The sequence below is a fragment of the Prionailurus viverrinus genome, chromosome E3 (assembly GCF_022837055.1).
Source record: "Prionailurus viverrinus isolate Anna chromosome E3, UM_Priviv_1.0, whole genome shotgun sequence".
Taxonomy (NCBI): Eukaryota; Metazoa; Chordata; class Mammalia; order Carnivora; family Felidae; genus Prionailurus; species Prionailurus viverrinus.
In genome coordinates, this window is record NC_062576.1 from 5,346,968 (window position 1) to 5,361,617 (window position 14,650).

At 44.1% G+C, this 14,650-nt stretch overlaps 1 protein-coding gene across 2 annotated transcripts in view; it reads left to right on the forward strand.

The window, feature by feature from the left end:
- CYTH3 (cytohesin 3) overlaps positions 1-14,650 on the forward strand; it is a 100,751-nt gene that overhangs the window by 46,749 nt on the left and 39,352 nt on the right. Inside the window, exon 1 of one of the 2 annotated variants that reach the window (XM_047838566.1) lies at positions 10,327-10,358. The exons of the other annotated variant lie outside the window; for it this stretch is intronic. Coding sequence (XP_047694522.1) covers positions 10,340-10,358 — 19 coding nt within the window. The 5' untranslated portion in view covers positions 10,327-10,339. Of the gene's footprint in view, positions 1-10,326; positions 10,359-14,650 lie in introns of those variants that run through there. 2 annotated transcript variants of the gene reach the window in all.

A 14,650-nucleotide genomic window follows, 5' to 3' on the forward strand; every position in this document is an offset into this window, starting at 1 on the left:
TTAAGAGGGGCAGGGATCCGAAGCAGTCTCCACGCTCACATCATGAGAGCCCGATGTGGGAGCCTGAACTCAAGAACCGCAAGATCACGACCTGAGCCAAAACCAAGAGCCGGATGCTTAACTGAGCCACCCACCCGCCCGTGTGTTGCTCTTCACACGGTCTTCACCTGCATTTTCGAATGACTCGTGCTGCGAAACGCCTTGTCCTGTACTCATTTGCCATCTGTAGACCCTCTTCGATGAGCTGTTTCTTCATAGGCACTGTCTGTTTTCTAATTGGCTTGTTTGCTCTTTACCGTTGAATTTTCAGAGTCCTTAATACATTCTAGATGTGAGCCCTTTATCAGATGTGTGGCTTATAAATATTTCTCCCAGTTGGTAGCCTGCTTTGTCATTCTCTTAGCAGGGTCTTCTGCAGAGCAAAGGTTTTTTAGTTTCAGTGAGATTTAGTTTCAGTGAGGTTTTTTAGTTTTATTCTTCTATGGTTAATGCTTCTGGTGTCATGTTTAAGAACTCTTTACTAAGATCTAGCTCCTCAAAGATTTTCTCTTACTTTGTCTTTGAAAAGTTGTATAGTTTTACATTTGACATTTAAATCTATGATCCATTTTGAGTTAATTTATTTTTGTTTATTTATTTTGAGAGAGAGAGAATGAATGAATGAATGAATGTGATCAGGAGAAGGGGAGAGAAAATCCCAGGCAGGCTCTGCTCTGTGAGTGTGGAGCCTGACTCGGGGCTTGATCCCGTGAACCTGTGAGATCATGACCTGAGCTGAAATCAAGAGTCAGACAGTTAACTGGTTGAGCCACCTAGGTGCCCCTAAGTTAATTAAAAAAAAATTTTTTTTTAATTGTTTATTCCTTTTATGAGAGAGAGAGGGAGGAAGTGAAGGAGGGAGAGAGAGCATGAGCAGGGGAGGGGCAGAGAGAGAGAAGAAGACACAGAATCTGAAACAGGCTCCAGGCTCTGAACTGTCAGTATAGACCCTGACGTGAGGCTCAAACCCATGAACCGTGAGATCATGACCTGAGCCGAAGTCAGATGCTTGACAGACCGAGGCACCCAGGTGCCCCTAAGTTAATTTTTATATAAAGCATGAAGGTTAGGTCAAGGCTCATTATTTTGCCCATGAATATCCATATGTAGTTATTTGAGCCTCATTTGTTGCAAAGCCTGTCATCCTCTGCAGAACTGCTCTTGTACCTTTGTCAAAAAGGAGAGGGCTGTGTGAGAGGCTCTTTGGAGGTCTGAGTGTTTGTCCCATTTAGTCTTTTCCAAAATTGTTCTTAGCTATTCTGATTTGACTTGTCATATAAGTTGTAGAATAGCCTTCACTATATACATATATATTTACTATATGTGTGTATATATATATATATATATATATATATATATGTATGTATATATATATGTATGTGGAATAGCAATAAAAAAATCTTGCTAGGATTGTGATAGGAATTACACTAAACATATGTGTCAATTGGGGAGAAATTGACATCTTTACTGTGGTGAATCTTCCATTACCTGAACACAGTATGTCTCTCCATTTACTTAGATTTTTAATTTCATTCATCAGTGTTTTGTGGCTTTCAGCATACAAGTCCTGTACATGTTTTATTAGATTTACACCCAACTTTGGTTTTTGAGCGATGGGGTAACGTTAAAATTTTGTCTATCACATGTTCATTGCTAGTACAGAGAAGCACAGTGTTGATCTTATATCTTGCATTTCTGTTGAACTTTCAAGTTTTAGAAGATTTTTTAAAATTTATTTTGAGAGAGAGAGAGCAAAAGCACAAGTTGAGGAGGAGTAGAGAGAGAGCGGGGGAGAGAGAGAATCCCAAGCAGCCTCAGCATTGTCAGGGCAGAGCCGGATGTAGGACTCGAACCCAACGAATCCGTGAGATCATGATCTGAGCTTAAGTCAGATATGTAACTGACTTAGCTGCCCAGGTGCCCTAAGTTTTGGAAGATTTTTTGTTAGGTTCCTTGGACTATTATATAACCTGCAAATAGGGATACTTTTATTTCTTCCTTGAGATTTCTGTATAGTGATTTTTATAACCGTATTCATGAGAAACAGTTTGCTGATAATTTACTTTTTTGTATTATCTTAGTTTCATTTTGGTATTAGGGTTAATACTAGCTTCATAAAATGAACTGGGAAGTAAGTGTTCCTTCCTGTTCTCTTTTTTTGAAGAGATTATATAGAATTGGTGTTAATTCTTTAAACCTTCGGAAGAACTCTCCAGTGAAACCACGTGAACTTACAGATCTGGTTTTTTTTGTTTTGTTTTAAATTACAGATTGAATTTCCTTGATTGTTATTGGCGCTTCAAATTATCTACTTAATTTGCGATGAGTGGTAATAGTTTCTGGTCTTTGAGAAATTGATGCATTTCATCTTAGTGTAGTTTATAGTGTTTCTTTATCCTGTTGATGTCTGGAGGCACAGTCGTGATGGCCCTGTCTCACTCCTCACGGTGTTAGTTTATATCTTTTCTTTAGGGTTGTCAGCTTTATGTATTTACTCATGGAACCAATTTTGTGTTTCCTTGATATTTCTCCATTGTTTTCTCATTTCAATTTCATTGACTCCTGTTCCTTATTACCTCCTTCCTTCTGCTTGCCTTCAGTTTATTTTGTTCTCTTTTAGTTTTTGAGATGGGAATTTAGATTATTCATTTGGTACTTTTCCTCTTTCCTAACGTCAGTATTTTAGTGCTATACATTTTCCTCTCAGCACTCATTGATGTGAGTGCTTCATTGATGCCCCACAAATGTTCATGTGTTGTATTTTCATTTTCACTCAGTTCAGTGTATTTTTTTTAAATACTATTTTGGGGGGGAGCGCAAGCAGGGAAGGGACAGAAAGATGGGGACAGAGGATCCGAAGTGGGCTCTGCATTGATAGGCTGACAGCAGTGAGCCCGACGTGGGGCTCGAACTCACAGACCACAGACCTGAGCCGAAGTTAGACACTCAACCAACTGAGCCACCCAGGTGCCGCATTCAGTGTATTTATTTTTTAATTTCCCCTGGGATTTCCCATTTATTCCATGGATTAACTAAAAGTGTGTTTAGCTTCCTGGGATTGGGAGACTTTCCCGTTATCTGTTACTGATTTCCAATTTGATTCCATTGTCATTGGAGAACCCGCTCTGATTTCCATTCTTTTAAATTTATTGAGGTTTGTTTTGTGCACCAGCATATGATCTGTCTTAGCCCTTGTGTTTAATTTATATTGGATTAGGTCCTGGATATGGAGGAGGGGACGGTATACATCCTACCAAAGATTCACATCTATCCCACATGCAAAATACATTTGTCCTACGCTGACATGCCCTGAAGTCTCCACCCATCACAGCATCAAGTCAGAGTCGAAAATCTCACCTAAATGTCATCAGCTCAACCAGACATGGGTAAGAGTCTGGGTGTGATCCATTTGAGGCAAAATTCCTCTCCATCTGTGGATCTGTAAAGTTAAAACCAGATTATCTGTTCCCCAAATACAATGGCGGGCAGGCACAGGATCGCAGGTATAGATATTCCCATTCCAAAAAGGAGAAAGATGAGAGAAAGAGGGAGCAAAGAACAGAAGGAGAGGAGAAAGAGATAAGAGAGAGAAGAAAGGAAGAAGGAAAGTCACTGGTTCCAAGCGATTTCAAGATTCACCTCGGCAAACTCACTAGATCTCAAGGCCCAGAAGTAACCTGTGGGCCCGCGGCTTCCCTCCGTGTCGTGTTCTTTCTCTCGAGGGTAGTGCACGTGAGCACCGAGTAGTTGAATCAGCCTGTTTTCGTCTGTAGAACTGGGCATATCTGACCGCTTTCTCTCATTCTCTCTCTTTTTTGTTCCAAGCTGGCAGTTTTTCTGGGGGTGTTAACGTTCTCGAAGACCTGTGGGTCTCCTGGGTATTTCACGCGGCTTTACTCCAGCAGACGCAAGGGTCCTCGGTGGGTCTTTCCTGTGTCATCTCGTCTGTGTTCCCGGCTTCTGCGAAGGCAGTTGAAAGGATCTACGAGGGACAGGCTCACTCGCCACAGAGCCTTCTGTGTGAACGAGTAGAGTGTTCCGTCCTTTGAGAGCCCCTGAGAGATGTGAGCTGGCCACACCCTTGGCTTTGTCTTCAGAGCGCGTTCCCCACACCACCAGGCCCTGGTTCCTTTTTGCCTCACAGTGTTGTCCTCAGCGTGTGTCTTCCCCCTTGCGTTTCTCCACAAGCAGCAGGAAGAACCAGGCTGCGCCTTCAGCCATTTGCTGGGAAATCACCTCAGTTAAATATCCAAGTTCATTGTGACGAGTCCTGCTTTCCACCGACTCACAGGGTGTCGTTCAGCTTGGCGCCTCCTTTGTCCGTGAGCCCTCGCTGCCGGTGCGGTCACGCCCTCTCTCTACCAGTGGCCTTTGATGGTTGAGGTGCTCCCTGACCACACAGCCCTTGTCTGCTGTGCTCCTCGCTTCCTGAGTCCTCAGTGGCGAGGTCTGCAGCACCCACATTTCTACTCGCCCTTGTTTAAGGCAGTCCAGGCCTTTGCTGTCCTTCAGCTCGAGAGTCCCTTCCACATTTTGGGGTGTTTGTCACAGCACTGCCCAACTTCCAGGTACTGGAATCTGCACTTATAACGGACTTGCTGGCTGAACACAACAAATCTTTGCCGTGGTGCACTCCTGGAGGTCAGAAGTCTACAGTCAGGGGCGCCTGGGTGGCTCAGTCGGTTGAGCGTCCGACTGCGGCTTAGGTCATGATCTTGCGGTTCATGGGTTCGAGCCCCGCAATGGGCTCTGTGCTGGCAGCTCGGAGCCTGGAGCCTGCTTCGGATTCTGTGTCTCCCTCTCTCTCTGCCCTTCCCCTGCTCATGCTCTGTCTCTCTTTCTCTCTCTCAAAAATGAATGAACGTTAAGAAAAAAAAAAAAAGTCAGCAGTCACTTTACTGGGCCAGATATAGGTGGCAGCTGGGCTGGGCCCCCTTCGGAAGCTCTAAGGGAGAATCAGTTTTCTTTTCTTTCTTTTTCCCAACACGGCTCATGCTCTTTTCCTATCTTCCAAGTCAACGTCCTTGAATCTTGCTTCCATGATCCCAATGCCTTCCCTGCAGCAAATGTCCCCTGCCTGCCTTAAGGAAGGGCACTTGTGATGGCAGGTGAGTGCCCCTTCTGCACCGATCCAAGCCAGCCTTCTACCTCAGGATCTTAAATTGTATATACAAAGTCCCTTGTGTCATATGAGGTAATATTCACAAGGTTTAGGGATTAGGACCTGGATTTGGGGAGTGGAGGGCATTGTTCAGCCTACTAGAATGTTCTGTGGGTTCTTGAAAGAATGAGTTTTGTACTGTCGCCTGGTAGAGCGTCGTGCAGAGTCAGGCCTTGTTGGTTGATGATGTTGAATGTTTCTGTATCCTTGCCCATTTTCTGTCTGGTTGTTGAGGGAAAGGGATTGACATCTGCCACTAAAATTGTTGATTGGTCTATGTCTCCTGTTTAGTTTTGAGAGAGAGGGAGTGGGACACGGGTAGAGGGAGAGAGAGAATCCCAAGCAGGCTCCGCACTGCCAGCACAGAGCCTGATGCAGGGCTTGAACTCAAGAACTCTGAGATGATGATCTGAGCCGAAATCAAGTGTCAGTCGCTTAACCGACTGAGCCACCCAGGTGCCCCTCTCTAGTTCTGATGTTGTTGGAGCCGTACATCGTGCAACTGTGCTGTTTGTTGCCTACGCATTTAGGATGGCTTTGTTCTGATGGATTGACCCTTCCATCATGATAGAATGTCCCTGTCTCTGGTGATTTTCTTTGTTGTGAAGTCTCCGATGTCTGAGAGCAATACAGACAATCCCTAACTTTCTACGGTTGGACGTGCTTGTTTGTTACCTTGCCATGGCGTGAAAGTGATATGCATTCAGGAGAAAGCATACTTCAGAATTTTGAATTTTGATCTTTCCCAGGCTAGTGCTTTATAGCATGACGTTCTTTCGTGGTGCTGGACAGTGGCAGCCATGCGATACCGTAGGTAGAGGACCGAAACACTGGCGGCCATTCTGTAGCCATATAACCATCCTGTTTTCCTCTCTCGGTACAGTGTTCAATTATGTTAACGTGAGATATTCAGCACTTTGTTAGAAAACAGGCTTGGTGTTAGATGACTTGACCCATCTGCAGGCCGATGTAAGTGTTCTGAGCACATTTAAGGTGGGCTGGGCTCAGTGATGATCAGAAGGCGTGGTAGGTTGGGTGTATTAAATGTATTTTCGACATACGATTTTTTCAACTTACCATGGGTTTATTGGGACCAAAACTCATCCCAAGTCAAGGGAGATCTGTATAGCCACTCCTGTTTTCTTTTGCTTAATAAGCATGATTTGTCTTTTTCCATTCTTTTTTTTATTTTATTTTTTATGTTTTACTTTATATTTGAGAGAGAGAGCGCGCATGAACATGAGCAGGGGAAGGGCAGAGAGACGGAGACAAAATTTGAAGCAGGCTCCAGGCTCCGAGGTGTCAGTACAGAGCTCGACCTGGGACTTGCACTCCCAGTGAGATCATGACCTGAGCCGAATTCAGACGTTAAACCGACTGAGCCGCCACCCAGGCGCCACCTCCCCCCCCCCCCGCCCCCGCCTCCAATTCTTTGACTTTTAACCTACATTTATCATCGTGTTTGAAATGTCTTGTAGCCCCCATGTAGTTTGGTCATTAAAAAAAAAAAGCTGCCAATCTGTGTCTTTTAATTGGTCTTTTATGTTGAAGGCGATTATTAATGTATCAGGACATAAGTTGTCATTTCACTTTTTTTTTTTCCTGGTCCTCTCTTTCTTGTTTCTCTGAATTTCTTCCTGTTAGTTACTTGAACATTTTTTTAAAAATTCCAGTTTGACATAGGCATATTGTCTTTGAGGGTATCTGTTTGTGTAGTCGTTGTGTGTGTGGTTGCTCAAGGGTGTTTGCATGTATATATGTTACGTATATAAAATACGTAAATATTTAAGTCTCTTTATATAATTAGAGTTTGCTGGGGTCATCATTTCATCAGTTCAAATGAAACGGAAACTTTTTTTTTAAGTTTATTTTCGAAAGAGAGTGGGCACACAAGCAAGGGAGGAACAGAGAGAAGGAGAGATGGAATCCCAAGCAGGCTCTGCACCATCAGCCCAGAGCCCGATGTGGGGCTTGAACTTACAAACCGACAGGAAACCAAAAGTGGGAAGCTCAACGGACTGTGCCCCCCGGCTCCCTGAAATAGGGAAACTGGACCTCTCTTTGTATCTCTTACCTGTTTCTTGTACGTACTCCATCCGACAGTGTTGTAAGTTTTGTCCCAACCATACTTTAGAGAATTTGAGAAGGAAAGTTTATTGTACTTACCCTTACCCACGTTTTTACTCTTTCTGTAGCTGTGCCTTCTTTTGCCGTCTCCTTTCTGTCTAGGGACCGGGAGCCATTCTTTGAGGGCAGGACTGCTGGTGACAGATTCTCTCAGCATTTGTTCCCCTTCAATCGTTTTAAGCTCTCCTTCATTCCTGACGGAGGCCTTCGGCATGTATGGAATCGAGAGCTGATGGTTCCTGTCTTTCTTTACTTGAAACCCGTTGCGGGACTTCCACCGGCCTCGTGGGCTTTTGATGAGCAATCCGGCCCTTCATCTGCTCCTGTGGGGAGGTGTCCTTGTCTCCGGCCGATTTCAGACTTCTTTCCTCTTTCAGAAGCATTTGTGTAATGTGACTTGGCGTAGATCTCTGGGCCATGCTATTTGGAGCTTGCTCACCTTCTTGAATTTGTAGGTTTGGGGCTGTTTTGTTTTTGGTGTGTTTCTTGGGGGGCAAATTTGGGAAGTTTTCAGTCATTTTGAGAAAGACTTTTTCAGCCTCTTTGTCCTCCTTTGTTTCGGGGAAGTACTTTGTTCTCTTCTCGACTGTCGGAAGCCCCTTTCAAGTGTGAAGCATCTGGTCTTGGCTTGTAAGAGTTCGCCAAGAACTTTCTGGTCATGCACACCTCTCTGGGATTTTCTTTGTTGACTCAGGTGCCCCATATTGGAAGTGGGGTTCTGAAATCCTGTCATGACTCTTTCAATTCTCGAGAAGTAACAGATGTAATTCTCCTCGGAGGAAGAGAGGGTGTCCTATCCCACTTTATTCACACGCAAAATGACTCTAGTTCTGTGTGGGGTGGGTTTTTGTTACAAAATTTTTGTCTGTTTTCTATTTAACTAAAAGAAATTCACTGTTTTGTCCAAAGCTGATCAAAATCGAGATGGGGTGTCCGGGTGGCTCAGTCGGTTAAGCGTCCAAGTTCGGCTCAGGTCTCAGGTCATGATCTCACGGTTTGTGAGTTTGAGTCCTGCGTTGGGCTCTGTGCTGACAGCTCGGAGCCTGGACCCTGCTTCGGATTCTGTGTCTCCCTCTCTCTCTGCCCCTCCCTTTTCTCTCTCTCAAAAATAAATGAATAAACAGTTAAAAAAATTTTTTTAATCAAAATAAAGGGGCACCTGGCTGGCTCACTCAGAAGAGCATGCAGCTCTTGATCTCAGGGTTGTGAGTTCGAGCCCCAGGTTGACAGTAGAGATTACTAAAAGAAAAAAAAAATTTAAATCAAGATAAAATACGGTTTTCTCTATAGTAATTTATGAGTGGGCAGCTCTTGCCTGTAAGGGTGAGGAAGCACAGAGCTTCACAGAGCAAAGGTTAGCAGCAGCCTACAGTTTTTATTGTAAGTGGTAATCTGATACGACTGTGGGAAATCTTGTCAACCTTATGCACACTTGGGGTTACATAATAAGGAAACAATACATCAGGTGTTGCCAGTTCCCATAAACTCCCCTCCATATAAGGTTTCCCTATCTTCAACATCTTACGTCAGTGTGATACATTTGTTACAATTGATGGACTAATATTGATACATTGTTATTACCTAAAGGCCATGGTTTACAATAGGGCTCTCTGTGCTGTATGGTTCTATGGGTTTGGCCAAATGCATAATGTGACCTGTATCCACCAGTACATTATCGTACACAATAGATTCACTGCTCTGAAAATCCCCTGTGCTCACCTATTCATCCCTCCCCTTGTCTCCCTGGACCCCTAGCAACCACTCACCAATCTTTTTACTGCCTCCATAGTTTTGCCTTTTCCAGAACCTCGTATGGTTGGAATCATACAGCCTGTAGCCATTTCAGACTGGCTTCTTTCACTCAGTAATACGCATCCAGTTTCCTGTATGTCTTTTCATGGCTTGATGGTTCCTGTTAGTGCTGAATACTATTCTGTTGTCTGTTTTGTTTACCACAATTGATCTCTTCACCTGCTGAAGGACATCTTGTTTGCTTCCGGGTTTTGGCAATTATGAATAAAGCTGCTACAAGCATTCATGTGCAGGTTTTCATGTGGGTGTAGGTTTTCAACCCATTTGGGTCAATACCTGAGAGTATGATTGTTGGATTGTATTATAAGCGTATGATTAGCTCTGTGCAGAACTGCCAAATGTCTTTGCATGATTTTTATTTATGTGTATTTGGGAAGCTCTTCCCCCGTCACCGCAACTTTGGGCTGTTAAAAAACATTGATTATACAAGGGTGTGATGCCAGAATGTTTATTTTGCTCTATCATTTAATTATCCAGGATAGAAAGTCTCATTGGTCATTATTTTTTCATGATTGAGGTAAAAAAAAAAAAATGTGTGTTTCTTTAAATTTTTTATTTTATTTTTTTAATTTCCATCCAAGTTAGTTAGCATATAGTGCAACAATGATTTCAGGAGTAGATTCCTTAGTGACCCTTGCCCATTTAGCCCATCCCTCCTCCCACAACCCCTCCAGTAACCCTCAGTTTGTCCTCCATATTTTTGAGTCTCTTCTGTTTTGTCCCCCTCCCTGTTTTTATATTATTTTTGTTTCCCTGCCCTTATGTTCTTCTGTTTTGTCTCTTAAAGTCCTCATATGAGTGAAGTCATACGGTATTTGTCTTTCTCTGACTAATTTCACGTAGCATAATACCCTCTGGTTCCATCCACGTAGTTGCAGATGGCAAGATTTCATTCTTTTTGATTGCCCAGTAATACTCCATTGGGGACATTTGGGCTCTTTGCAGACTTTGGCTATTGTCGATAGTGCTGCTATAACCATTGGGGTGTATGTGCCCTTTTGAAACAGCATACCTGTGTCCCTTGGATACATATCTAGTAGTGCAATTGCTGCATAGTAAGGTAGTTCTATTTTTAATTTTTTGAGGAACCTCCATACTGTTTTCCAGAGTGGCTGCACCAGCTTGCATTCCCACCAACAATGCAAAAGAGATCCCCTTTCCCCGCATCCTTGTCAACATCTGTTGTTGCCTGAGTTGTTAATGTTAGCCATTCTGACACGTGTGAGGTGGTATCTCATTGTGGTTTTGATTTGTATTTCCCTAATGATGAGTGATGTTGAGCATTTTTTCACGTGTCAGTTGGCCATCTGGATGTCTTCTTTGGAGAAGTGTCTATTCATGTCTTTTGCCCATTTCTTCATTGGATTCTTTGTTTTTTGGGTGTTGAGTTTGAGAAGTTCTTTATAGATTTTGGATACTAACCCTTTATCTGATATGTCGTTTGCAACTATCTTCTCTCATTCCATCAGTTGCCTTTTAGTTTTGCTGATTGTTTCCTTTGCTGTGCAGAAGCTTTTTATCTTGATGAGGTCCCAATAGTTCATTTTTGCTTTTGTTTCCCTTGCCTCTGGACACGGTGTTGAGTAAGAAATTGCTGCAGGCAAGATCAGAGAGGTTTTTGCCTGCTTTCTCCTGGAGGATCTTGATGGCTCCCTGTCTTACATTTAGGTCTTTCATCCGTTTTGAGTTTATTTTTGTGTCTGGTGTAAGAAAGTGGTCCAGGTTCATTCTTCTGCATGTCACTGTCCAGTTTCCCCAGCACCACTTGCTGAAGAGACTGTCTCTATTCCATTGGATATTCTTTCCTGCTTTGTCAAAGATTAGTTGGCCGTACATTTGTGGGTCCATTTCTGGGTTCTCTATTCTGAGAAATGAATTAAATTGATCTGAGTGTCTGTTCTTGTGCCAGTACCATACTGTCTTGATGATTACAGCTTTTGTAGAATAGCTTGAAGTCTGGGATTGTGATGCCTCCTGCTTTGGTTTTCTTTTTCAAGATTGTTTTGGCTATTCGGGGTCTTTTCTGGTTCCATACAAATTTTAGGATTGTTTGTTCTAGCTCTGTGAAGAATGCTGGTGTTACTTTGATAGGGATTGCATTGAAATGTAGATTGCTTTGGGCAGTATTGACATTTTAACAATATTTGTTCTTCCTATCCAGGAGCATGGAATATTTCTCCTTTTTTTTTTTTTTTTTTTTTTGATCTTCAGTTTCTTTCATTAGCTTCCTATAATTTTCAGCATATAGATTTTTCACCTTTTTGGTTAGATTTATTCCTAGATATTTTACGGCTTTTGGTGCAATTGTAAATGGGATCGATTCCTTGATTTCTCTTTCTGTTGCTTCATTGTTGGTGAACAGGAATACAACTGATTTCTGTGCATTGATTTTATATCCTGCAACTTTGCTGAATTCATGGATCAGTTCTAGCAGTTTTTTGGTGGAATCTTCTGGGTTTTCCATATGGAGTATCATGTCATCTGCGAAGAGTGAAAGTTTGACCTCCTTCTGGCTGATTTGGATGCCTTTTATTTCTTTGTGTTGTCTGATTGCTGAGGCTAAGTACTAATGTTGGATGGCGGTGGTGAGAGTGGACTTCCCTGTCTTGTTCCTGACCTTAGGATGAAAGCTCTCAGTATTCCCCCATTGAGGATGATATTAGTGTTGGGTCTTTCATATATGGCTTTTATGATCTCAAGGTATGATCTTCTATCCGTAAAAAGGGTGTATCTTTTAAGATCTTTAAATGCTTGGTGGTTTGATTTAAAGTTCAATATTTATTTAGAAATGTCAAGTAATATTCAGGAAGAGAATTCAATTTTGATTAGCTTTTTGACATAGTAATATATATTACCCTATTCATAGGCAAGGAAACTGAGGCACAGAGAGGTTAGGTAAGTTGCCCATGGTGACACAGCTAGTAAGAGGCAGACAAGCTTTGAGACACAGGTTGTCTGGCTGCAAAATTCAGGCTCCTAATTACTCAATCATGTTGCCTCTGTACTTAATGTATTGCATTCAGGATCTGAGTTGAGGACTTAACATGTCTATAGCCACCTTTTAGCAGTGGTTCTCAAATTCCAGTGTTAAACAGAATCATTTGGGATGCTTGTTAAATTCAAAGCCCTAGGGGTGCCTGGGTGGCTCAGTCGGTTAAGTGTCTGACTTTGGCTCAGGTCATGATTTCGTAGTTCTGGAGTTTTAGCACCTCATCGGACTCTGTGCTGATAGCACAGGGCCTGCTTCAGATCCTTTCCTCCCCTCCACCCTGCCCCTCCCCAACTTGCGTGCACGTGTGTGCACACACACACTCTCAAAAATAAACGTGAAAAAAAATTCAGAGCCCTAGGCTTCATACCCAGAGGTTCTGATTTGATAGGCATGTGATAGGAACCCTGTTTCAGACAAGTACCTCCAAGTGATGTTGATGGAGAGGGTGGCAGACCACGTGTGTAAGACATTGCTCTAGGAAATGAGCTGGAGTCCATGACTCAACCATAACCCCTCAGATAAGAATTCCAGAGAGCTGGCCGAGTGGCTCTTCTGTGTAGTTTTGCTGGATGGAGTCTGGGAATAGTCCTTTACCACTATCTGTAAGCTGCATGCTGCTGCAGAAGCTCTCCCGTGGTTCCTTGGTGGTCACCAAACAGTGACAATCGTGGGTTGACACATTGGTCATCAGAGAGGGTTTATATATGAAGGCAGAGGTGGATCTGGGGAGGAGGACAGTACCATGCGAGTGTAAAAACAAAGGAGTTAGCTTAAAAACTTCCCATGACTGCTCTAATGCTGACTCTGTTGCTGATTTTATCTGTTATCTTTGTATTTTGCAAAAATTCTTCCCTTTCTCATCGGGTGAAAGATGTGTGTGCCTAAGGTGGGAGGGGACTTGGGGGCAGAGTAACAGCCACAGCACGTAAGGAAGAAGGGGCAGTGTGTGTACCTCAGGCCAGATTGTCCTCAGGTCGCCCTGGGTGGACCGGCATTGGCTCTGTGAGGGTGTGGCAGGTTCTTAGAAGGCCATTTTAGTGCCTTTTGCAGGACATTCTTCCTTCTCTTTCTTGAGGATGACAGGAGATCACTTATCCGTAAGTAGACTTTCAGGGCAGGTACATACAGCGCTCACATGTTAGGTGTGCATAGAAGTCAAGCTGTTGCGCGTATCTGCGCGTGCAGTCACTCGTGTAACTACCACCCCGATCAAAATCCGCACGAGGCACCCTTCTCCTTCGGCACCCTCCCCTGCTTCCCAGATGAACCGCTCTTCTGATTTCCGTCCCACAGACTCGTGCCCGTTCTTGGCCTGTTCCGGCCGTACCTGGTAAGTGCAGTCCTACCCTCCGCAGCCTTTTGCGCCCGGCGTCTTTCACTCAAGCTTGCGTCGGGCGCTGCATTACTTCCTGCGGCCGAATAACATTCTGTTGTGTGGATGGGCCACGCTGTGGTTATCCGTTCATCTCGCGAGGGGCACCTGTGTTGTTCCTGGGCTTTGGCCGTTGTGACTGATGCTGCTGTGAGCGCGGGCCTTCCGTCAGTGTGGACCCGTGTCCCGGCTCTCTCGGGAAGTCCCCGGGGAGGGACTGTAGGGCTGGGTGCGGACTTCGGACGAGCTGCCGAAGCGGCCTTGTTGACCTTCTTAAATGCCTTTCTTCTCGGGGCGCCTGGGTGGCGCAGTCGGTTGAGCGTCCGACTTCAGCCAGGTCACGATCTCGCGGTCCGTGAGTTCGAGCCCCGCGTCAGGCTCTGGGCTGATGGCTCAGAGCCTGGAGCCTGTTTCCGATTCTGTGTCTCCCTCTCTCTCTGCCCCTCACCCGTTCATGCTCTGTCTCTCTCTGTCCCAAAAATAAATAAACGTTGAAATGCCTTTCTTCTCTGCGATATTTTCCCCTTTGGGTTTAAACTGTTGTTGTTTTCCCAATCTCTGGAGGCGAATGCTTAGCGTATTTTCAACTTAACTTTTTTCTGAAATACGTGTTTTCACTTACAACTGCTTGTTTACTAGCACGCAGGCATCGGTATTTTCATTATTTTCACCTCAGAATTTTCTCATTTACTTTAAATCTTCTTGGCCCAGTGTGTTTGTTTTCTTTTTTTAACATCTATTTATTTTTGAGAGAGCGTGCGCAAGTGGGGGAGGGACCGACACACACACACACACACACACACACACACACACACACACACACACAGGATCGGAAGCAGGCTCCAGGCTCCGAGCTGTCGGCACAGAACCGGATGCAGGGCTCAAACCCACAAACTATGAGATCATGACCTGAGCTGACGTCGGACGCTCAACCGACTGAGCCTCCCGGGCGCCCCCCAGTGCGCTCTTCAGAATGGTGCTTCTCAGTTTCCAAGCACATGTTTGTTTTGTTTTGTTTCTAATTTAACTATTTTGTGGTCAGAGAATGTGCTCTTCATGGGACCGATTTTCTTTTTGGCAAGAGGTCCGTGCGGGAAGCCCTAAAGCATGCCGAGGATTTGGAGCATGAAGGGGTAGTGTGTAAGCC